This window comes from Haliotis rufescens, unplaced genomic scaffold (genome assembly GCF_023055435.1).
Source record: "Haliotis rufescens isolate VD_foot unplaced genomic scaffold, xgHalRufe1.0.p SCAF_4, whole genome shotgun sequence".
Lineage (NCBI taxonomy): Eukaryota > Metazoa > Mollusca > Gastropoda > Lepetellida > Haliotidae > Haliotis > Haliotis rufescens.
Genome location: NW_025964112.1, coordinates 35,522,856 through 35,547,476, shown reverse-complemented (window position 1 = coordinate 35,547,476; position 24,621 = coordinate 35,522,856). Strand labels below are relative to the sequence as shown.

The 24,621-nt window shown below is 40.1% G+C and overlaps 1 protein-coding gene across 6 annotated transcripts in view; it reads left to right on the top strand.

The window, feature by feature from the left end:
* Nucleotides 1-24,621, top strand: part of LOC124149848 — a 56,594-nt gene that overhangs the window by 6,675 nt on the left and 25,298 nt on the right. For 5 of the 6 annotated variants that reach the window (XM_046521654.2, XM_046521655.2, XM_046521658.2 and 2 more), the window contains 11 exons: nucleotides 4,100-4,147; nucleotides 5,598-5,780; nucleotides 7,490-7,660; nucleotides 9,533-9,787; nucleotides 11,447-11,665; nucleotides 13,620-13,811; nucleotides 14,414-14,911; nucleotides 15,381-15,542; nucleotides 16,288-16,449; nucleotides 18,661-18,865; nucleotides 19,993-20,177. In XM_046521654.2, the coding sequence (XP_046377610.2) occupies nucleotides 4,100-4,147; nucleotides 5,598-5,780; nucleotides 7,490-7,660; nucleotides 9,533-9,787; nucleotides 11,447-11,665; nucleotides 13,620-13,811; nucleotides 14,414-14,911; nucleotides 15,381-15,542; nucleotides 16,288-16,449; nucleotides 18,661-18,865; nucleotides 19,993-20,177 (2,280 nt within the window). The remainder of the gene's footprint in view (nucleotides 1-4,099; nucleotides 4,148-5,597; nucleotides 5,781-7,489; nucleotides 7,661-9,532; nucleotides 9,788-11,446; nucleotides 11,666-13,619; nucleotides 13,812-14,413; nucleotides 14,912-15,380; nucleotides 15,543-16,287; nucleotides 16,450-18,660; nucleotides 18,866-19,992; nucleotides 20,178-24,621) is intronic. The other variant, XM_046521659.2, reaches the window with a different exon arrangement.

Here is a 24,621-nt window from a genome sequence, read left to right as displayed (position 1 = left end):
GCTGACTATGTTTATCATATGTGGAGATTTTAATGCTAGAACAGCTTCTGAACTAGATTATTTTCTTGACGATGTACCTTTTGATGAAGTATTATATCATGAAGATTTGTTTGCTAAACAAATAATATTATGTGATAATGTATTAAACAATGATGGCTGTATTGCCGCGAACAGAGTCTGATCATTTACAACTGGAATGTAAGTTAGAAAACATTTTTTTCTTTTCAAAGTCCCATTGTAATTTAGTGATTATTACTATTGAGAAAATCTCAAGACTTAAACGGCGAGATGATACAATGCTATATTTACCCTTACAAAATGGGGGGCTGTCGGGTAGCCTAGTGGTTAAAGCGTTCGCTCGTCACGCCGAAGACCCGGGTTCGATTCCCGACATGGGTACAATGTGTTAAGCCCATTTCTGGTGTCCCCCGCCGTGATATTGCTGGAATATTGCTAAAAACGGCGTAAAACCATACTCACTCACTCACTTTTACAAAATGGATGCCATGGTAAAATTTACAATCTGTTAAAAAGTATGTATGCATCTGTAAAAGCAGGTGTAAAGATTGGTTGCTTTAAAACTTCTTTATTTAAACACTTATAGGGTAAGACAAGGCTGCGTTGTGAACCCTGTCTTATTTGTATTCTTTATTAATGAGCCTGTGCTTGAAATGTATGCTGCTTGTGATCATAGTATATTTGATACCCAAAATATTGAAGATCTGATGTTACTCTTATTTGCCGATGACATTGTACTTTTCTCGTATACTGTTCGCGGCTTACAGGGACAGCTAGATGTCTTAAGTACATATTGTCTGAAATGGGGACTGTGCGTAAATCTTGATAAATCAGATGTTATCGTATTTCGAAATCGAAGGATAATAACTCAGTTTGGACACTGGATAATGTGAAGATAAAGACGGTAACGTACTATAAATATCTTGGAATTATTTTATCCTCACGGTTAATATGGTCTGAAGCATGTGAAACTCTTGCCCTGCAAGCACGGAAGGCAATACGGCTAGTTTTTCATTTGTTGATTTATTTACAGATTTATAGATTTCTCGACTGCTTGTAATGTATGTGACAGTAACTTCGCTCCAATATTGAACTATGGTTGGAAATATGGGGTATTAAATGTCATGATACAATTGAAAAGATACAAACATGCTATTACAAATGTTTTCTTGGTTTGGGTAAATTTGCAGCAAACAAAGATATTCTTGGTGAAATTGGACGTCACTGTGTGTTTATAAATACGCAAATAAAGCTTTTGCGAATGAATGAAAGTGGATACCCTTCCGACGTTATGTTGTGCTTAAAATATCAGATGGGAATGGAAAAGTCAATTGGGCAACGTATGTGAGACAAATGTTATTTAATTGCGGGTTTTTTGACGTATGTGTGGTTATTCCAAGATATTGGTGATAAGAACATGTTTTTGTCTGCATTTAGAAGACGCTTTAGATATTTCTATTTTCAATCATGGTACCACAGTTGGGAAGCGTCTACTTTTTTATTGCATAATGCTGACATAAAATCCCTTCTGGAACCCGAATTATATATAACTGTACTCAGAGACAAACGATTAGTTAGAGCAATGTGTATATTTCGACGATCTCCCCACAACTTTTGAGTCAACATTATTCGTAAAAGGTCATTGTTAAATATACCTCATACAGAATCTATATGTAAAGAATGTGACCATATTTAGTAGAGGATGAAAACCATGTCTTTTTTGTATGCAAGAAATATATTCACTTGAGAAATATTATTTTTTACCTCATAACAGAAATATTATTTAGGTAATATTACGTTTGCAAATTTATTTAACTCCTGTGAAATAAGAGTACTTAATAGCTCTGTATTTATGTACATTATTTAAAATGAAATCGTCAAAGATGTAACACTCTGGACATGTGACCTTAAAAATAATTTATCTTACAACTGTACTGTGGGCCATGTGACTTGAATTACGAAATATATTTGATTGATCGATTGATTGGTTAATGCCCCGAGTATGGGGGCAAATTCTTTGAGGCAGGTGATAGCCTTCATCATCATGTCTCTTCTTCTCCACGGTATAGGTACCAGTACCAGGACCAGTACAAGTATTATAAGGGGTTGACTGGAAATAACTGTGCCTATTTAAATGTGACTAATCATTCTGTCTGCCGCATCATATTGTAAATGTTTACGATAAAATAACCTCATAATGTAAACGGAAGTGTTATAGGTTCTGTCAGGGAATAACTACGCATATCCATACCACTATACGTGGGTTATCTGTTGAGAAGAAACAATGCCGAATTTTGGATTTCCTGCGAACAAACACGAAAAGTGTCAAAATTCAAAAATTAGTAATTCCTTTACCTGATTTTTTAGGAAACTGCTCACACTACTGTTTGAAGCGTCCGTTTGGGAACGACGGAAGCCCGGTTTCGATTCCCAACATGGGTACATTTTGTGAAGAATTTCTTGTGTGCCCCGCAGTGATATTGTTGGAATATTGTTACTCACTCACCCACTCCACCGAGACTACTGAAACTGTTTGAAGGTCACTTCACGACTAAATGACCTTCAGAGTGACCTTCAATGTGACAAGTTATGCGTTAGTTATTTTGCGTCAATCATACATGTAACTGATTGGCAAACGCTTTGAATTTTCATAAGTTTATGCAAAATTTCCTTAGATGTGACCTTTTTCATAATTTAACCTGTAGTGACCTTGAACGTTTAGCCAACATTTTTGTGTGTGCAAAGAGTAGATCCTGTGTTCTTTTCACTGCCACTAATTATCATTTAATGTATCCATCCGCGTTTGAAAGTCATATCGTTTGATATATGGATCTCAACTTCTTTATTATGAGGAACACAACGTTTCGGAGTTTATTACTTGCCCGTGAAGAGATCACCCGTTTAATAAACATACAGCTTTATTACACATTGTGTAATACCAAAACGCGTGCTTATGTACTCTCGGAACACGTTTCACGAACAAATATTGAAAGCTCTCAACATCCCTTGGCGTATTCAACGACATTGTGTGTGGAGATGATAGATCACTGTGAGGAGCTTATGCACCCTCGATGACCCCAGCAACCTTGTTGCTAGGCTGACGTCACATGGCATTGTTTCGCCGATGGATCTTGCAACAAAATTCAACAAATTACGTCATCGGGTATTGTGACGTCATTGTAAACTTTGAGCTGCAAGGCCCCGTTCCACAAGGCGATCGTACTCTAGCGCAACGAGAGTCTTTAGTCTAAGTTAAATTATGTGAGTTGTGATAGCCTTAGCACTACGATAATTTTGTGGGACGAACGCCTGAATTCTAAAGGTGGACCATTGTATGATATTAAATTCATACGTTTCAACTTTTGACGTGTTTGAAGTATTATTCTGTTAAACTCAATTGGATTATGCCACGGATCGTGTAGGTGTCAGCCTATTTACACTCAACAGTATAATTCTAAAAACATTATAAATGACAAGTAATAAATAAAATACTAAACTCGCTCTCGTGTAAAACCAATTTTATGAAACTCGTGAATAGTTGTGGTATCTGACTCGCTTTCGCTCGTCAGATACCAGAACTATTCACTCGTTTCATAAAATTGGTATTACACGGGAGCTCGTTTAGTATTCTATATATGTACTTTCTCCTTCATCGAGTGAATAAATGCTATTCTCTTCCTTATGTGTATCACTTCTAAATGCCTTTCAAAGACCCATGTATGTAAACGCATCAGGGAACTTGAAATATGTTGTCGTCGTCAGGGAATATGAACCGTTATTTGAACACTCAAAGGCAAAATGAGAATGGAAAATGTTTCATTTAATGCAATAACATTTCTACTCAGATATAATTTCACGACTATTTTGCAATATTCCAATAAAAACAATAACATTTCTACTCAGATATAATTTCACGACTATTTTGTAATATTCCAATAAAAACAATAACATTTCTACTCAGATATCATTTCACGACTATTTTGCAATATTCCAATAAAAACACGACCCTCTTACGTTGCTGCATTGACCAGATACACTTATGGCAGTGTATGTTTCTTCTGTCTGTTTTCCTTATTTTCAGCTGTTGAACTGGTCCCCGATACATGCACCATGTCCTTTCGTGTGACAGGTAAGTAATATGTTGGTGCATATTTTCAACAGTTTCAAGAAGTGAAGCGAATACATAGGAGAGTTTCAAGACGGACAAGTGAAAAATGCAAAGTATTATGAACGGTAGCTTGTTGTTACACAGTGACCAAAAAGTAAAAACGCTTCCCTCAACCAACCACCCCCAACAAACTGCATTTTTGATTCAAATTACAAGATACTGATATAAGCTACAACTTGAAAATCACCGAATCTCATTATCTGTGCAATTGTTTTCGCTCAGTTTCATATAAAGTTTAACATGATACACCCAACTATTCGCGAACACGTGGTCTCATCATTATTTGATGGTGATTCCTTAACACTCGCTAACGTTATCGTCGGAATCGTACAATCAACTCTGATTTTATCTGAAATTTCTTATTCGTTTGTTTGTTTGTTGTTTCACACCGCACTCAGCAATATTCCAGATATATGACGGCGGTCTGTAAATAATCGAGTCTGAACCAGACAATCCAGTGATTGATATCATGAGTATCGATCTTCGCAATAGGGATACGATGACATGCGTCAACCAAGTCAGCGAGTCTGACCACCCGATCTCATTAGTCGCCTTTTACGACAAGCATAGTCGCCTTTTACGGCAAGCATGGGTTGCTGAAGACCTATTCTACCCCGGATCTTCACGGGTCTGAAATTTCTTATTAAAAGGGAAAGGGTGTTGTCGCTTTGATTTATTCTTAATCAGTCACAATCAGGTGGATAATTAGATCGAACACTCACTAGAGCTCGAACTATTTAATTCTCCTTGTTTTCACACAATCAAAGTTGGATTCTGAAGCTGGATCGTATGCTTTGTTTTGTTTCTTTTTTTGTTTAACCCAGCACTCATCAATAATTAAGCTTCATGACGGTGGTCTGTAAATGATCGAAATCCAGTGATTGACACCATAAACATCGATAAATGCAATTAGGATACAATGACATCCATCACTAAAGTCAGCGAATCTGACGACCCGATCCCTTTAGTCGCCCTTTACGACCAATTTTACTCTAGATATTCACAGGATTATATGCAAAAAAATGGGGAAATTCAAGTAGGTGTCAAAATACTTTAGAAATTGAAGCCATCGAAAGAGTACGTCAGGTTGGGTGGATATTGTATGGGTAACACAGAATCGTTAAGCATACTTTGCTTGCCTGCACAAGCGTTGCTTCCTGAAGATATTCCTTTAAGCTTTCACTCAATTGTAGGGATATATTTAGCAGGGTATGGATTTAATAAAAGGCTAAGAAAGATACAATTTTATAATGTGTATACGTAAGATTTTTGGTATTCCATAAAACCGTATGAATGTGTGTGTTTGTGTGTGTCGACGATATGTTGTATTCTCTATGGTAGTGGAGCTATAGCCGATGCTGCGTTGAAGTAAACTATACATGCATCAAATAGGACTCTATTTACATTTCAGAGGTATATTGCGAAAAGAAACCACCATTGATTGAAGATGGTTATTTTAGATGTTCCACCGGTCCGTATATCGCTGGTAGTACATGCGACTATACATGCCGCGACGGCTACACTCTTGAAGGAAGTGGGCGTGCAACATGTAGCAATGATGGTACAGACTGGAGCAGCGTCGGAACTTGCAAACGTATATATGTTTTAATTTTTTTTTTTATTTATACAGGAATAGGAATCACCACCCTACTGCATGCCGTGCACCTGTTAATCGTGTGAATAAAGAGATGAACTTTAAAATTGAAACGATCCTTGCTGTTTGATCATTCTAATAACTGTTCCTTTCGATCAACCTGGTTAATCTGCCACAGACAGGTCACGTGTAAAAACCCCTTTCCATATCGTATAAAAATGTCGTACTTGACATGGTCGATGGACATGGTTCAAACATATATATGTTCATAACTTTTGAGGACCAGGGTTAAAGAGTAGTCCCCAGCAACCAATGCTCCTCGTCTTTGTCATTGTTCATAATATCAACCACTGATTCTCTGCCCCATATTAGATTCAAACCATACTCACTCACTCACTTTCGCCCCTTACAACAAGCATAGGTATATATTCTAACCTAATGCTATATATCTAAACCTTTTATACCGAAATCCGTACAATAAACTTGAAATACTTCATTTGCATGGACCACTCTGATTTCAGTACTTCGACGTTGGTTAGCGTTATAGTAGTAGCAAAGTAGCTCGTGCCTGTGGTGAAAAGCTGAGTTCTCCCAACTCACCTTAATCCTACGATTGAGAGGAATCACAGGAATAATTCATGTAAGGAAATTTGGTGGGATTTACCTATCAATCCATCTTCCCGAGGCAAGGGAGTTAACTAGTGTAAAAGTCCAGTTTCCACTCTTGTCGAACTAGGATGCAATTATGGAGTTATATTTTGGCCGGACTAATGCATAGTCGAATCCAAATCGGGTAACGAAATCGGCATCCGGTTCGACAGATGTATTCCAAATCTGTTCATGTTTTTAATCAAGGTGCTAACGGGATTTGATGCACTTCTCGATGTAAGACCTGTTTTATTACAATATATATGTTGATCATCGATCAGATCGTCTTGACAGGGCGCCGCCATTTTCTTTGAAGCAAATGCAAGTGATATGTGAGGTGGAATCTGTTGGTCAATAGGAGGGACACAGAAGGGACGTTACTTGTAATAGCCACTGGTGGCGCTATGATCGAGCCCAGACATTCCAGCGCAGTTCGGCAAGGATGAAAAACGGACTTTTACAGTCAGTTTACTCCCTTGCTTCTGGAAGATGCAAGAAAGCTTAAGGATGAGTTGAGACCGTGAAATCGTTTGTACCCTGCCCGCTTCTATGGTGTTGTATTTCAGAGATAGATCCATGTCATCATGAATAATTTGCTTAGATAAACTCTCATTTTGATTAAAAACCCATAAAATTCTTTTAAATCAGAACTTCGCATTCCTCTGCAGGAGTCCATATCGAAGTAAATTATCTAGGATCACTATGTCACGTGACAATTCTGTGGCAGCGTTGACACTTACATAAACGTTGCTCCATATCAAACTGAATGCCTAATTTATAGCAAGCGACAGGGCCACACGTGTGCACCCTCCTCCTCACACATATGTTGTACGAAGTATATGCAGGGGCCTGGTCATCAGTATGCAATTGGAGTTGTGATATTACATGATTCTGCGTTTTGTGACAGTCACGTGTACTAGTAAAAGTAATAAATGTAATTCCAACGTGGATTTCTCCTTATGAGATTCAGTTGAACAGAATCAACAGCAAAAGAGTGTAATAATTAAAGTACCATGACGTCCTATGATAAAATTTCATACGCACATTTTGTTTGTTTAAAGCCAAACAGTGTAAGAAGTCGAAGGATGGACATTTCACGTACCCAGATGGCACAGGGGTGCATTCGTTACGATGGCGAAAATGCACACAGGATGGCTACACCCCTTCTCCTCCAGGTTTCTCTCAGTGTACTCCTAATCAACAATGGATTCCTGCTCATGTTAAGTGTGAAGGTAAGATGAACAGTATAACGGTCTTGTTGGGAACGTCTTTTTCTCTACGTAACAAAGAATTGACTTCAATATTTCTTTTGCGATTATAGAGGTATCGCACTCTTTGCATACCGGTATTTACATTTATATCCTATCATATCTCCATAAATGCAAATATATACTGAACAGCATTGAAAACGCACCAGTAATAAATCTTGAAATATTACAAAAACAACTTGAGCAACAACTTTAATTAGAACAGACATAGGCGGATTATTAAGAAAGACGACAAAGGAAACAGGAACACCACACAGTAATTATTACAATTACGTCATCAGTGTAAGGAAGACACATAGGGTTAAAGTGAAAAGTCAATATCCGCCATTGGCAGCAACACAGGCCATGCAAAGTCTTCTCATTGATCGAATAAGTCTGCGAATAGTGTTCTGGGGCATTCCACTCTTGACGTAATGTATTTTCAAGTTCTCTCAGGTTCTGTATTTGCGGCCGACGAATGAGGCGTTGACCCAGGTAATCCCATAGATGTTCAATTGGCGATAGATCGGGTGACAGGGCTGGCCATGGAAGCAGAGGCACATTATTGTTCGCTAGGTACTGTGTTGAAACACGTGCTGTGTGCGCTCTTGCATTATCTTGCTGGAAGGTGTGCATATCCTGGTGCTGATGAAAGAATGGGATGACGTGATTTGCCAATATGTTATTCCTGTAGTAAAGAGCATTAACTCTTCCACGACAAACATGGAGCTCTGTTCGATGGTTATGACTGATGCCGACCCACACCATGACACTCCCTCCCCCCATCGATCTGTCTGTACAACGCAGTCATTGTGGTAACGCCACACTCGCAGTCGACGGTCAGCATTCCGTAAATGAAAACTGGACTCATCAGAGAACAGCACACCATGCCACTGCCGCAATCTCCAATTACGATGCCTTTAGGCCCAACGCAGACGTTCTTTTCGATGTCGATCAGTGAGTATGGGTCCAACATATGGACATCGAGCACGTAGCCCTGCTGAGCTGAGACGTCGACCTACGGTGTCAGCGCTGATCAAACCCCGTCGGCCTTGTGCGGTTGCTGCAGTCCTAGTAGCCGGATGTGTACGATCATGAAGATGCCGACGAACAATATGGCAATCCTGACGTGGTGTAGTTACACGACGTTGACCCGGACGTGGTCGATCTCTGGTGGTTCTTGTCTGCTGGTATGTGGTCAGTAGCCTGAGAACTGTTGAATGATGGCATTGAAACCGTTGTGCAACGACTCTACTTGACGTACCAACTTGAAGCATGCCCAAGGCACGTTCACGTTCCTCTGCTTTTAATCTTGGCATTTCTTGTGTCAGTACCCTTTACGTCTGCAGCAACAAGTGATGTGGCCTTTAAAAGTCTGTCTTTTAGAGCCCTATTGTGCATGCTTCCCGTGAAACAAAACACGTTTTCCATGATGTGCACGCAATTTGTTGCGTTTTGGCGATGTCGCTCGCAAAAAAATTAGAAATGTGTTTTGACGTGCTGTTCTTCTTCATGTTTCGTCCAGAACGTCGAATATTACTCATTCACTTATATATTTTCATATGACTTAAGCCCGGATAAAAATACATCCATTTTCATGGTGGTGCGTTTTCAATGCTTTTGAGTATATATTGAAGTCGAGGGCAAACATTTCAGGATTGACTGTATATTGACTGTATATATATATATATATATATATATATATATATATATACACAGTCAATCCTGAAATGTTTGCCCTCGTAATAATTATTTATAAGAAGTATATATATTCATTGAGGTATGAATAAAAAAAACGATGTGCACACTTTTGTAAGAATCCGCTGCACTAGATCTAATGCGCTTTTGTTTTTAAAGATACAAAGCCGCCGCAGTTCAACAACTGCCCCGACGAGAGAATCATCAAAGCAGCAAGCGGTGAAAACGTGACGATGGTAGAGTGGCCAGTGATCACCGTATCAGACAACTCAAACGAGACGATCGAACCAAAGAGCAACGTAGCAACACCGGGCGTGGGTAGTTTTCCACTGGGATCTACCTTGGTCAAATTCACTGCTGAAGATAAAAGCAAAAACCGGGCGATGTCATGCGTTTTCATCGTGGTTGTCGAAAGTAAGTCTTCATGCTATCGTTTTGACTATATCATGTTTTCAATTACCAGTGTTTTAGTTGGGGATTATATTGACGAATATATCCCATCGCCCTGGTTAAATGTGCTGGCTTACATGTTTCAAATTCAATTGGTCGATATTCAGTGACAGGGGCGGATTAGGAATGTGTCGGATAAGAAAGTGAGCACAACCAAAGTCATGATGTTAAGAAGCGATGAAGCTTCTCTGGAAGCGCCAGTGGGTCATAATCACCAGTTGCACTATGTTTTTAGTTCCGATCTGGCTAGCGTCGTGGATCAATTCAGTATTTAGCATTTCTTTATCCAATTTAACTTTTAAAATCGCCATTTACTGCATTTATAAAATAAGAAACCCACACCACGCGTTGGTAACATGAGCTATAATGGTGTGTTATTCTTTGGGCTTTGAGCTCATTAAGCTTTTCTGGATATATTAGTTCACGGATGTTTTCTCAAAAACTTCGGTCGATGGTGAAAAATAAATCCAAATAAAATTGGACTCTTCAATAAGGTGGGTTTTTTTTCGTTAAAAGGGTCGGTTGGATGAGAAAATATTTCAATTTCCCTATTCTTCATGCAACATTTGTGTGTAATGTCAAAGAAATACAGTAAACTACGGTTACAACTAACTCAAAGGGACCACTATTTTAAGTTCGCAATAACCGTAGTTCGTTATAAACATATATTCAGCATATATACAACAAATGTCTCGTTATATCTAAGTTAAAATAAGTTCGTTATAAACGTAGTTTACTGTATTAATGTTTTATTGCACTTATATGAGCACATCGACTTGAAGCACAGGCAAAGCTATCGTGTTAGAATAGTCCGTGTTGCATTCCTACATGTTGTTCAAGTTCAACACTACGTCGGAATACAGAAGCACCATGGGAACCACTGTGACAATGAACAGCTGACGTAGGTTTCTTCTGTGCAATATCGCCATGCAGAACTTCGTTCCAGGCTCTTTTCTGTGCTCTGCTGGATCTAGAAATATCATGTTTCAAGGACTCTTTGGACTCGTGTAATGTGATATTGCAGATCTGAATGGTGTCGACTCCTGCGTGGTACAGGTGTGTAATGGTTATAGCTCCGACGGGTTGGCAAGTGTACACTTGCGATGGAGCTGCTTTTCTAGATATTCTCTGCATGATAGTGCCGAAAGTCTTGGGATGGGAGTGTTGTTGTACCAAATGCTTCTTCTCAAAGCATTTGGCTGGTGACTAAAACAAGAAGTCTTAGTCGGGATGGAGTTTTCGGACAAGTAGAAATGGTTCACTGCTGGATGAATTGTCATATATTCTGACATCCGATAAGTCCTGGTCAGAACCACTGCTGCATCCTTGCCTATTCTTGTTCCATCTACCGTAAAGGTGAGGTATCGTTGGTTGATGTCATCGAACCTCAATGCCAATGCTGTTTTTATGAAGCTCCTCCAATCCTCACAACATCATCTTCCACAGTAGAAACAGATAAAACCAAATCATTTCAGTCAACCGTGTTGGGTCTCCATTTACCAAATCAACAAAGTAATTTGACAGTTTATTGATGTCTCGATATATGGTGTGTGTTCCAGAGATTTCCTACCCTTAGAATAGAAGGCCTTTGCTGTCAGATTATATTGCTTCTTTTTTTCACAGATGTTATCTGCCCTAATCCTTGGTTTGATGTCAAATACCTAACTGCACATTGTGGTAAAGGCATGTCAATTGGGAAATCATGTGAACTGACCTGTGAACTATCCCTTGAGAGGATAGGCGAACAGTTTATCATGTGCACATTGATAGCGAATACCACTGAAGGCTACTGGGCCTGGAAGAATGGAACAGATGTGGAGAAATATAAACCATCTTGTCGTGGTGAGTATCATATATATGTTCACACCTGTAGGTGAGAAACCCATTTGCGATAACTAGTGTCAAACATATGTATGAGATCAAATTCCAGACCCGTGATTGGCTACTCCATGGTGATGAGCTGAGGTCAGATGGACTACTTTCCTGATCGTATGCCATTGATACGTTACTCATGCTTCAGTCCACAGGTGCTTGTAACGCAAAAATAGCAGTTACAAGATATATGGTCCCACCCAGTGTCAGTATGCGATATAAAAGGAAAGAGCTGTAGTGAGGCCTACTCAATAAGTTCGTTCGAGGACAAATTCAACAATTCGCATTTCAAGCCAATACATTCAGCTACACAATGAGACAAAGATGAGGAAATTCGTAGCCATACCTTTGGAGCTAGCGTCTTTAGTAGCTCAAAATATCGTGATTTTTCGATTCCGAGCCAAAATCCTTTCTCAGAATTTGTACCGCTAACTTACCGATTTTTTGGTTTATTGGGTCGTGTACACACACACCACGCGCCAAAACACGTTCAATCGATGGCACCTGTCAGCCCGACCTTCGTCATTCTTTCCGCGACACAAACCTGATGGATTAAAGAGCTTACGTACATTTATTCGTCTCAATAACCCCTTTGAAACTCTGTCGTGCCCCGTTCGCCATAGACGACCTTGGCCTTGACATACCCCGCACGGAAAAAGGTCGCGCCATTCATTGAGCAGGGATGTAGAGGATTTTTTTATAGCCAATCAAATAGCTGGCTTTTTTCAGTGCGGGGTATGTCAAGGACTAGTTCGTCTATGGGTTAAGAGTGCTAAACCCCTGGATGCCACAGCGATATTTATGTCCCTTATCCTCAACCCTCACTTCGAAGTCGAATAAAATTGAAATTACATCACGCACACTAATACACGTCACAGTTTGGAATTCTTTGCGAAGTTCCCTCCACTGTGATATCATCTTCTGTCATTTTACGCAAAGCAAAATGACTGAAGTTGACCTGAAATTGAAGTTTGGTACATCGTAAATCTCGCCATTTTTTATAGGTACATTACGACATCAACATTCACGGCGTTATTTACTGTGTTTAGAAATCCAAATATCGGATATTTACTCGAAGAATTGACTTCCAAAAATAGCATATTAGTAATCACGGGTATCTGTGTTTCATCAAATCACCAATAATAATTCTGAAACGTTATGAATGTTGTGGACGCAATACCTGACGCAAACTCGCGCACAACGACGACGGTAGTTATCTGCATTTCTGACTAATTCTCTTGGTTACATTGGAAAACATAAACAAATAACAGCACGCAGAATGTCTCATTGTTTCTGATTACTTACATTTTTTTGTATATCACGTGCCCATCGACAAAAATTCTCCTCTGAAAATTCCGTGTACTGTTGTCAGTGAACACGCCATTGTGTAAAAGACCGATAGTCACCGATAGTGATGTTATACGGAAGTTAACATTGATGTACATATTTGGTACTTTCTTTGAGGTGAAAATTATTAACTCGGCATCAAGCGGGTTCTTTGATCTTATCTAGTTTGCATTAGCATCATCGCCTTTATAATCCACAGATATGGCGGAAACATTTTTGTGTAGGGTCACTTATAAAATAAATAGTAAGCAGTACGTCGGTAGACGTCACTCATGGCCGTTGTGTTATGTTTTTGTTTTATTAGTGTCTTCATTTTTTCTAACGAAATTGTTATCGTATTTCCATGTGGTGAAAATAATTTGGTGGTAATCAATTTGTTGAAATATACTACTCAAAAGAAGTTAAAGAAACACATTCTTTCATATTACCACAGTAATCTCGTATGCCATGACAGATAACTATAGTCACATAAAAGAATAGAAAAAAAAGAATTCTTGTCAGTAGTAAAATATATCTGCCACATATTTGATATTTTGTCTATGCTTTTCACATGCTCAGTTATTGGTGTCACTTTCAGTTCATAACTGTACAGAACTTCCAGCACCAAATAATGGAGCAATGGTATGTGACACTTGGAGCAAGGGTGCTGTATGCCAAATGCAGTGTCAAGAAGGGTATGACATTCCGGATAGTGCCACGTTCACACCCCAGTATATATGCGGCATGGATAAGGGAGTCTGGATTCCAGATACCGTCAGTAACTGCAGTTGTGAGTTATTTATTTGCATCAGCAATGTAGTATTACTTGGGAAGATGATTGTAATGCTTTCACAGAATGGTCATTTAACTTATTTTGAGGATCATTTGCTGTGATAAGATTGCAAGTTGTGTTTATGGATCGACACGTGTGAATGAAGGAGTTAAAACAATTTAAATTCAACGTCACATCGGCGGTATTACAGCCATATTGTGGCACGTGTGAACTGTGGATTGTTCAGAGATTGAGAGGAAGTGGTGTCATCAGAGGTGTTACAAAACAGCAGAATTTCTTACATTTGTCCATGAAACATGTCATTATTAACATTTAGAAATGTGTGCTAAAATAACAGGAATTGGGTTTTGTTTCCTTTATTTACATGTGCTGTTTCCATATTTAGTTGTTATCACGTATACATCTTGACAAATACTATGACATTGACTGTCCATTTTCCATGCTGGCATCAAGTTTCAAAATGGGCGGTATTAGCGATGCTTTCTTTCATGTAGGAAATGTTGTGGTACAGTTCTTGTAAGTATAATATTTACAATGTCCTTGTGTATCACTGTTTATATTATTCGAGACTAAACTCCAGAAATCTATTCATTTGGCAGACCGTGAATATGGTGAAAATGTGAGAATGCCAGAGTACTATTATTTCACGGGTCCATGTGAAGAGGCACAACAAGAAATAAAGGAGAACTTCCTGAAAGTAATATCCAACAAAGATCTCTGTACCACAAAAGTCCATTGTACAGTAGAAAACGTCAAGGTAAAATGTTGTGACGAAGTTGATGACTATGATTTGCTGAACCGTCGCAAGCGTGGGAGCCGGTATGGTCGAAGAAGACGACCCAATCGAAGAAACAGAAAGCCACCTAGTTACATCATGTTTGATGTAGTAATACTGAATGTCGTCGTCGGTAACCAAAACTTTGCTGCAAACATGAAATCGTCCTCACTCACGCTTAAAGCCATAGCCAGACGAATAGCTAAAACAGCTTTCCGTGCTGGCGGGAGGTTGATCCGGGCAACCAGAGCCAGAGTAAGAGATGCAGTACCGATCTGTCGATCAGGACACAAGATCGGATACTTCAATAAGGATTCATGTGGTATGCAGTATAAATGTATGTACTGATATTTGCACGACTTGAACAGATAACCTATTTGCACTATTATTTTCTATGCAAAATGCTTGACATGTATTCAGCAATTATGAGTAGCTGGGTTCTGTCCGACGAAAAGCTGCTGTCGCCATTGCCGCGAAACGTTGTGTGTCACTGTAAGTATATACAAAACAATATAAGGCCTTGCGTAGTCCCATGATCTACTAACGAGTCCGATAATGCAAAAACAATTGCAGATTAACCCTTATCATGAGTGAATAAGTTTGATATTACGTCGCTTTTAGCAATATTCCAGCGAAAATGGGCTTCACACATTGCACCCATTTGAAGAATTGAAAGCGCGCCTTTGGCGTGATAAGCGAACGCTTTGGAGGTTTGGGACCTATTCAATCACTTCTGATCTGGGTCCTCACAGCACCATGCCACATTAAATCATATCTCGTTTACTATACAGTACCATGTCCAGCGGGGTCCTATCACAATTCCACGAGGGACGAATGCATGGCGTGCGGATACGGACAGTATCAAAGCCAGGAGGGACAGACCAGTTGTACGGGATGTCCAGAAGGCAAAACCACCATCACTCTTGCTAACGTAGACGTTTCTTCTTGCAAAGGTACGTATCATGCTTCAAGCATCAGAGTAAAATCTGTGTGCTAGTTCCTCAACACCAAGGGGGCACGGGTAGCCCAGTCGTCTAAGGCGCCGCGATTCGCTGTGCAGAGTTGCGTCCCCTGGACACCCAAGAAACCTATGATTGTGGGTTCGAATCCCGGTTCACCCCGATTATGTTTCTAGGTTTGTCAGTACCATACCCGTGCTCGTGGGTTTCACCGAAGTGGTAAACGTCTGAGACCTGCATCACTTCGGGCTTTCCTCCCACATTAAGCTGACACGCCGCGATATAACTTGACTAATGTTAAAAGCGGCGTTAAAGCCAACTCACTCACCCACTCACCTCAACACCAAAAACTACATGACATCTATCTCATCATGTTATTTTTTATAATGAAGCGACGTAACTACAAAATCTCGATGCGAAGAAGAAATCTACTGTTCCATTCGATATGTGTCTATCCTTGGTTCAGACTTATCCTGTTTGAGATTCTCTTTGTCTTGATAAATAAGTTTTAGCAACTAAAATAGATTGTCAAGTGCATTTCCTATTCCATTTACATACGGGGAATAATAGGGTTTTTAAGGATTCTAAGTATTTAAAGTACACTTTATTATTTTGTAATTAATTTATCAACCATATAAGCAAGACGTGTCCTGGAGCGTCCTTGAAGGAGAGTCTTAGACGTGTTTCAGATGTGTGGTTAAGGTACATATTCCACCAATGGTGTTGTTCAATGTTTCAGAAATGTGTGGCCCAGGAACATATTCTACCAACGGAGTGGTACCATGCTTCAAATGCCCATTAAGGTCTTACCAACATCAGCGAAACAGGAATGAATGTATCCAATGTCCAGTTGGTACAACGACAGAGGATGATGGTGCAAATTCAACATCACACTGTGTTGGTATGAATTAATTCATTCCTGTCAATACCCCGCATCTAATCGTGTTAGAGGAACATCTATAAATGCTGCTGCAAGTGTTAGAATGGTCACTTCAGCATCAAAAGCAAATAGTGCCATGATACTTAGCTATGCCTGAAGTATAGTCAACTGATTAAAATGTCAACAGTAATTGAGTGAATTGTGATTTCGCTGTGGTCAGAAGTTATTTCAGCTTATAAAGTAAAGACTTCCTGTTTCCTCATTAGTAAAAAAACAAATTGTAATCATTTTTATGATCTAGACTGGTTATTTTGGATTTACAATATATACTAGCCACATAAAGAAACTGTGCACGGAGAAAATATATTCTAGATTGAAATACAACACAGCAAGAACAAAATGATGCAGACGCTGTAGCAGCTGAATGATCGGACCATAAGAAAATGTCAACGGGACCTGAACAACATCTGTTACGATGACGTCAGAAAATCAAAATGGAGTAGGGGGTCAAACGACAAAGTCACAAAGTCAATAACGGGTATGACCACCCTGTGCGTGAATCACAGCAGTGCATCGGCGACGCATGGAGTCAACCAAATGGGCATGGAAGGCCTGGGGAATGGCCTGCCATATCCTCCTCAAATCCTGTGCCAAGTCACGGACGTTATCTGGAGGATGTGGAAGACGACGCAGACGGCGCTCCATTTCAGCCCACACATGCTCTATTGGGGAGAGATCTGGAGAAATTGCAGGCCATGGCAGTAACATGACATTGTTATGGTGAAGGAAATCCATTGCGACCCTAGCCGTGTGAGGACGAGCGTTGTCCTGTTGAAATGTCAATCCCGGGCCATGACGTTGCAGGAAAGGAATGACCACAGGCTTCAGAATCTGATCTCTGTAGCCAACACCGGTGAGATTGCCCTGAACAACCACCAAAGGGGTTCGGTGCCGTGCTGTTATCCCACCCCAAATCATCACAGAGCCACCTCCGAAACGATTCCTCTCCACAATACAGTTGCGTGCATAACGTTCTCCCAAACGCCGGTAGACACGTTGGCGCCCGTCACTGTGGGAAATGTTGAACCTCGATTCATCTGTAAAGACAACATTTCTCCACCATATTCGAGGTTGGCGAACATGATTTCGACACCATCTTAGACGGTTGACTCGATGACGGTGTGTCAGGATGGGACGTATGGCAGGGCGTCGTGGTCGAATCCCGTACTGACGTAAACGATTCCTGACAGTGTTGGGATGGATACGGCGCAGTCCAGGAATTGTCTGGGACGTCGTTACTGCCGTTTAGAACCTGTGTCGGAGATGTGTAACTCGAATCCATCTGTCCTGTCTTGGCGTCGTGACTCGGGGACGTCCTGAACGTTGGTGGTCGGCAACGTCATTTGTGTTCTGATAACGCCTCACCAATGCCGATATCGTGTTACGATGGCATTGGAAATGTGTTGCCACCTGTTGTTGCCTCATGCCCGCTCGGATCATTCCAAAGGCTTCATGACGCTGTGCAGCTGTCAATCTTGGCATGATTTGCTTGTGATATGCTTGTGTCTGCACCTGAGAAGTTTTGAATTTTTGAATGACCACAGATCATGCTTTCCAAAGTGACAGCGAATTTTGAGTTGCACATGCTGTGTACAGCTGCACAGGATTCACGTGCAGTAACACATTGCACGTCCATAGGCCCCCATCAATGACGTCATATCGCATGGCACGTGCATGAGCGTTTGACTTTCTTCAATAATTGCTGTGTTCAAACCTATCTTTCATATATGGACGGTGTGCCCTTATATCTATATTTTCTCCGTGCACAGTTTCTTTATGTGGCCAGTATACATTTACTATAACCTGAACTGTGAGCTTGAACCTTTACTAGTCTTCCCTAACTAGGGCTATCATTTCCAAAGTAGGGAAATAATGTACGTATGTGGTAACTAAAGGGTTAAACGCGGCAAAAGAACTATTTGAACCAATATGTAACACATATGAAAACTAAACAGTAGACGGACATGCATTTTGATTTTTAGTATAGCTGGTGTAGTGGACATGTTGATATCCTGAATGGAACGTTCATGCACACAGGTATTATGTGTCTGTTGGGGTTCTACCCTATGAAATTGAAAAAAAATATATCAAGGTATCCTTTCATTTTCAGGAAATTATCACTAGTAATGGAAAATACACAATATCAAGCACTTATCTGCATTTATGTTCCAGCATTCGACTTTTTGTTACAAGGGCCAATTACAGTCCCATTAGAAGGCATGAAACCATCTCGCATTTGCGACTTTACATTCGCCCTCTGGATCAAGCTCGTAGACGCAGATTACGGTGGCATCAAGTTCCAGGTGTACAGTCCTACTGTTGGAACGGCCATAGATATATCTGTCTCTTCAGACATTCGGGTGATACTGAGAGAGAGGTAATAATGGATACTTCATACATACAACTATTTTCTGTGACAACATTCTCTTTTACTCTTCATGGCAATGTCTTTAAGGGGAAGCTTTTTAACTTCTTTTTGAATGTGTGATAATGTGATCATATCTAACAATGGTCAGATGGTCAGTCAATTTAATTAAATCATCTCGTTAATGTATGATTCTTGAGTACTTAGAGTGCTTTGAGCCAAAAGTGCTAAAGGCAACTGATTTAACACTAACATCATAAAACAGAAAGCTGATAAATCATCTTTTGGTTATTGTCACTTTGGTTCAACATCAGGTCAGGTTTCAGTCGTAGTCGTACTCATTATCTCCCCACGAACGATCAGAAATCCGAAACCTGAAATGTTGCATCTTAAATATTGCATCTATTGGACTATGTGTGTAATAGTTTTTTGTTTCAGAGGAACTGGTTTATTTTAACTGGACATTTGTGTGTTTAAAATATTTGACATCAAAAGTCACGAGTGTTAGATTTTATTTATGATCCAATAGTTATCAAAAAAAAGAAGTACAAAAACAATTTTTGAAATCGAAACTACGTAAACATTTGAGAACATCTTAAAATTATGAAAAAGGGGATCACCACAAAAAGAAATATTAAAGCGCTATTTCTGTCGTACATATTAATGTCACAAATCTCAACCAATGCAGTTAGTTTTACCAGTGGTAATAAAACCTGTATATGCTTTAATTGTTTCGATGTGGAAATACGTATTGTCAACAAGAAACGAATGCATTCAATGGTAAACTTGGTCCCCAGAAACCACTGCTTGTTGCAGAAATCGACAAAGATTCATGAAGTCATGTTCAGTGACTTGGCTGGATGAGCGTCATCTGACACTTTGCATAAAGGGATATCAAACTTCTCAATTTAAGATTCTATAACAGCTCAGTTAAAGATGCATCTTTAAGATGTGTCTGTAGAAGTAAACAATAATTATTCTTTTTATACCATGGACCTTTCTTTTTGAAATCGAAAACCGAGAGAATGTTTGCATTCTTCAAGACTTTCATTTTAAGTAGCCCATACAAACAGCATATAATACATATTTAGTGACAAGGCAAGTTCCAAAGGGTAACTTGTTTTTTCTTTTCTTCATAGGGATGAACTGCATGTTGAGAACGTTATGGAAAACAAATGGGTTCATGTAGCAGTTGCATGGTCTCACCCGAAGCTCACAGTGTATGTCGGAGGTGCAGCCATTGCAGAAGAGGTATTTGAAGAAGCCCAAGACTGTCCCTCATCAACCCCATCTGTGATGGAGATAACCATACGGGGCCATGCGTGTAAGTTAGCATGTCGAAAACAGACCAGGCTTGGGTAGCAAATACAGAGCAATTACGGAGCTATATGGCCCATTGTAAGGTTATACTCTACACCTGATGTAACCATACAAGACCATGTTGTACAAGTAAATACCTGACGCAAAGAATTTCAACCCGATACAGAATTAAATACATTTTCCATAACATTAGTCCTCACAAATGGCGTAATGCTGTGAAATCAGAATGGTGGATGTCCTGACTTGTGCAAGTAGAACGTTTGTCTGCTCCTCGTCTTTCTTATAATTAGGTTTTGTCATTTATATTTTTTATGTACAGTGAATGTTAATGCCACTTTTGTGTATAGAATAAGTTTTTTCACAGAACTGATAGACGACAGGCCCAAAGTGAATGTTTCACATGTTTCACAAGGTGTGAGTATGCGTTCATCTTATCAGATCATGGTGAACATTCAGACCAATATTTTGGAATTGTTTGTCATTTCATTTAGAACGTATATAGAATACATATGGATGGATAGTACTTAAATTTCCCCACAATAAGTGTTACATATGAGCATTAAGTGAAATTCGGATTCTACACTCTTAGGAGTACAACATGTACAAATGCTAGTCTTTCAATGAAGCTTACTTTACTTAAGAAATAAACGACGAGTTGTTTATCGTACAATAAAACACTGCTGGGAGAATAAACCATGATGGGCGTGAAATATGATAAAACAACGATCACGAGTCGTGATACATTCCTTTGCTTTCTGGAGCATCAGATACATCATATTGCCGGGGGAAAAAAAGTATACATCCCTGTTTGATGGTAGCTATAACGAGGCAAGCAAGACATCGTTTTTCGATGGTATTTGGTCATAGGAGATGTCACATTCATCATATCAATGAGTATCTCACAAATAACGGGTCACAATTTCACACTACAAAGTAATAAACAGAGTGAGGCAGGTATTGTCATGATCAGATTGAATTGGTTTTCGGATACCCGACATTCTCTGTCGCAAATGTGACCATCACGAGCACCAAATTCGCCGTATCATTCAAGTTGTTAATAGCCTGATTACGTCATTGGAAATCCATTGGCACTCATACCTCAATAAGGGTTCCAGCTGTTGACGGTTCTGTGGTGGATGAGGACACCTCCTGATCTGGCGACCCAGATGATCCCACAACTGTTCAGTTGGGTTTAAATCTGACCATGGAATAACTGTGACGTTGTGCAAAGCCAAGAAATCCTGGACAACCATTGCAGTTACACCCTAATGTTGTTAGCGAAGAAATGGTAACACCACGGGTTGAAGATCGTCATCCCTGAAGATCTAGGTGCTGATGTTGTCTCGGATGATAACAAGTGCTCCAAACCATCACCCCACCAAACAACTTGGATACACTTCCTGAATGCAAAATGGTTCCAGCTCGGAACTGATGGAAGTACGACAGAGCCAGATCAGGAGGGTGCTGAAGGAGTTCAATGTCACACTCGTGGATTGTAGCCATGGCAATGACTGATTTGTGCACTGGAGCATTGTGCAGATAGAAGAGCACACCTTTTCGCAGCTTCCCACGCCTCTTAGTCCAAAGCGCAACATAATATGCCACGTTTATTGTATGGCCTTATGGACGATAGTCAACCGTGACAACTCCCTTGGCAACCAAGAAGATAGAGGCCATAACCTTTCCAGCTGATGGTAAGTCTTTGTCTATAGTAGCGGTGATGGCAAATCCACTGTTCTGAAGTGGTGAACCCAGATTACATCAATAGTTACAAACCACAAGAAAATCCTTTCTGGACCGGCTCAATCATGTGATATGTTGTGCCTGGTGCATTTTTGAAACGATGCCAGAAGCTTTGAAACCTAACATGCTGATACATACTTTCTTCATTGCCAAAGTTTCTGTGATAATGGAATGTACTCTCTTCGGAGACACCGAAAGAGCATAATGACGCTAAATCATTCGCAGGTCGGCCATCACCATATTGTGGATTGTCTGGGTCATTTCTGGTTTTGCTGACGTCACAGGCCCTTCAAGACTCTTCAAGACTCTCCCTGCCAGGCTTTAACTGAGCTGCCCACCACCTTGTGGTGGGATAGAAAGGGACATAATTCCCTAGTGTTGTACAGATATCTTCATGGATGGTTTTTGGTGTTAGGCCCTCTCTTCTGCCTGTACTTGATCACTGCACGTTCTGCAAGTTTGTCCATTTTTCAAAGGTCACAAACCCTGCTTATGTCACTGGCTTGTGACAGTGAAACGATTTGCTCAATTGATTTAAAACGATTTAACGATTACGCAATTCCTTCTCCATGATTAATTTCCCGGGTATATTAGAGGCCCTCCTCGAAGCCGTTTCAATATGATTGCCAAGTGTGCTTTGGATACCTATCTGGAAACCCCGAACTCCTGCCAGCTTCTAATGCTTGAGTCTGAATTCAGGTCACTTTCAATACATTCAGCAGAGACAATGTTCTGAACATTCATGTGCTTACATTATTTCTAGGGTCTGTTGTATGATCAGTTGTATTGTCTTTTTTATGTGTGTGTAAATAAAACTTATTTATTATTTCAAGTCCGTGCTGTAACACAACAATTGAAACAACAATGATTTTAATTAAAATCATGGTGGAATCTGATTTTTTCAGAACAACTGACAGACTGAGTAGGAAACAAAACTACTTTTCCGAAGGCAACGTGGCAGAATTTACTTGAACTGAGAGGATGAACACATCTCGAGTCAAACCACACAATCACTAATGGCTAGTCTCCCAGGGTAGGCCAACAGCTTATTACTGGCAACATCGACTGCAAAATCTTGCAAAAAAGATATTTGCTTGGACAAATGTTGTGTCAACTACAATCGATCAATGAAAACGTAGAAGCACAATTCCCAGTTTGAATACATTCAACAATGTCATTGTGGATGCTATTTCTAAAATCATTTGATTAGATCAGTACACAAATGAAGTTTTGCTGATAATGCATGTATTTTGTGTTCTTTTAATTGAGTGTGAAGTTGTCCCCTGTTAAAGGAGGAAAGCATCATGTTGTAAATGTGTATGTCATTGAGTTATTGTCAGTGGCAGCAAATGTTGAACTGCTGGTAAAATAGTATCAAGTGCTGTCGTGGCCAGATTTGAAACATAATTGGCATCTGTGACTAAAGGTAACCAGAATTGGGTTTTGTCCCAGGTATTAGAGTTGTTTGTCCCTTGTTGTATACATGAATATGGCAGATGGGATCATTCGAAAAGCTGGATGGGAGAATTTCTTGAAGACTGGTGATAAGAGCGACTTGTGCGATTTGAGGCTTGGATACGTATCTGGAAACACCCAATTCCTGCCAGCTACTATAATGGATTCAAGCACAGTGACAGGCCTCTTTCAAGACATTCAACAGTGACAATGCTCTGAACATTCATGCACTTACGTTAAATCGGTTACTTATTGCTACCTAAAGTTATTTGAGCTATCATGATGGTATTTCCTTTTCTGTTGTAAACCGAAACTGTACATTCAACTATACTGAACAACAAAAGTTCCTGTGACATTAAATAAGATTTAATGCAAAGTTATGTTTTTAACCAAATCTGAAACAATTTCTGTTTGCAACAGATAAAAGACTCTGTAAGTGTTCAATTGGTTTAATTTGCCATACTGACTTCGGAAAATGCGTGATTTCATAAAAAAACATGAACATGCCAAAATGTCAATTTACAAATCCATAGCGTGTGTGTCCACCTCTGGTTGCGATGCAAGCAACACATCTTCGTCTCATGGAATGGACCAGGCGTCGCAAAAAGTCCTTTGGGATATCTGTCCATATCTGCTGGAGCATGTTTCGAAGTTCCTGGAGTGTCTGTGGAACACGTGGTTGACGTCGAAGGCGCCGATCCATCTCATCCCACATGTGCTCGATTGGTGAGATATCAGGGGAGCGAGCCGGCCAGGGGATGACATTCACGTTGTTTTGTTGAAGAGAATCATGAACAAGTCGAGCAATATCAGGTCGGGCGTTGACATGTTGAAAAGTAATGCCTGGGCCATGACGACACAAAAACGGTAGAACAACAGGGCCGATGATCTCGTCGCGGTAGCGCTGTCCATTGAGATTTCCCTCTACCACTATCAAACGGGTCCCAGCCCATACCATAACGATGCCGCCCCCGAACCGATCTTCTTCCATGACACAATGATTGACGTTACGTTCACCTTGACGTCGGTACACTCGAACCCGTCCATCGCTGCGAGACTCGTCAGTGAATAGAACTTGTCCCCACTGCATGGCCGTCTGCACCACTGTAGACGTGCTTGACGGTGGTTTCCTGTTAAAACGGGATGTCTGGCGGGTCTTCTGGTGACAATCCTTGCACATCTGAGGCGACGACGTACGGTTTGTGAAGATATTCGTCGAAGGCCTGGGATGTTTCTTGCAGTCACTGTTG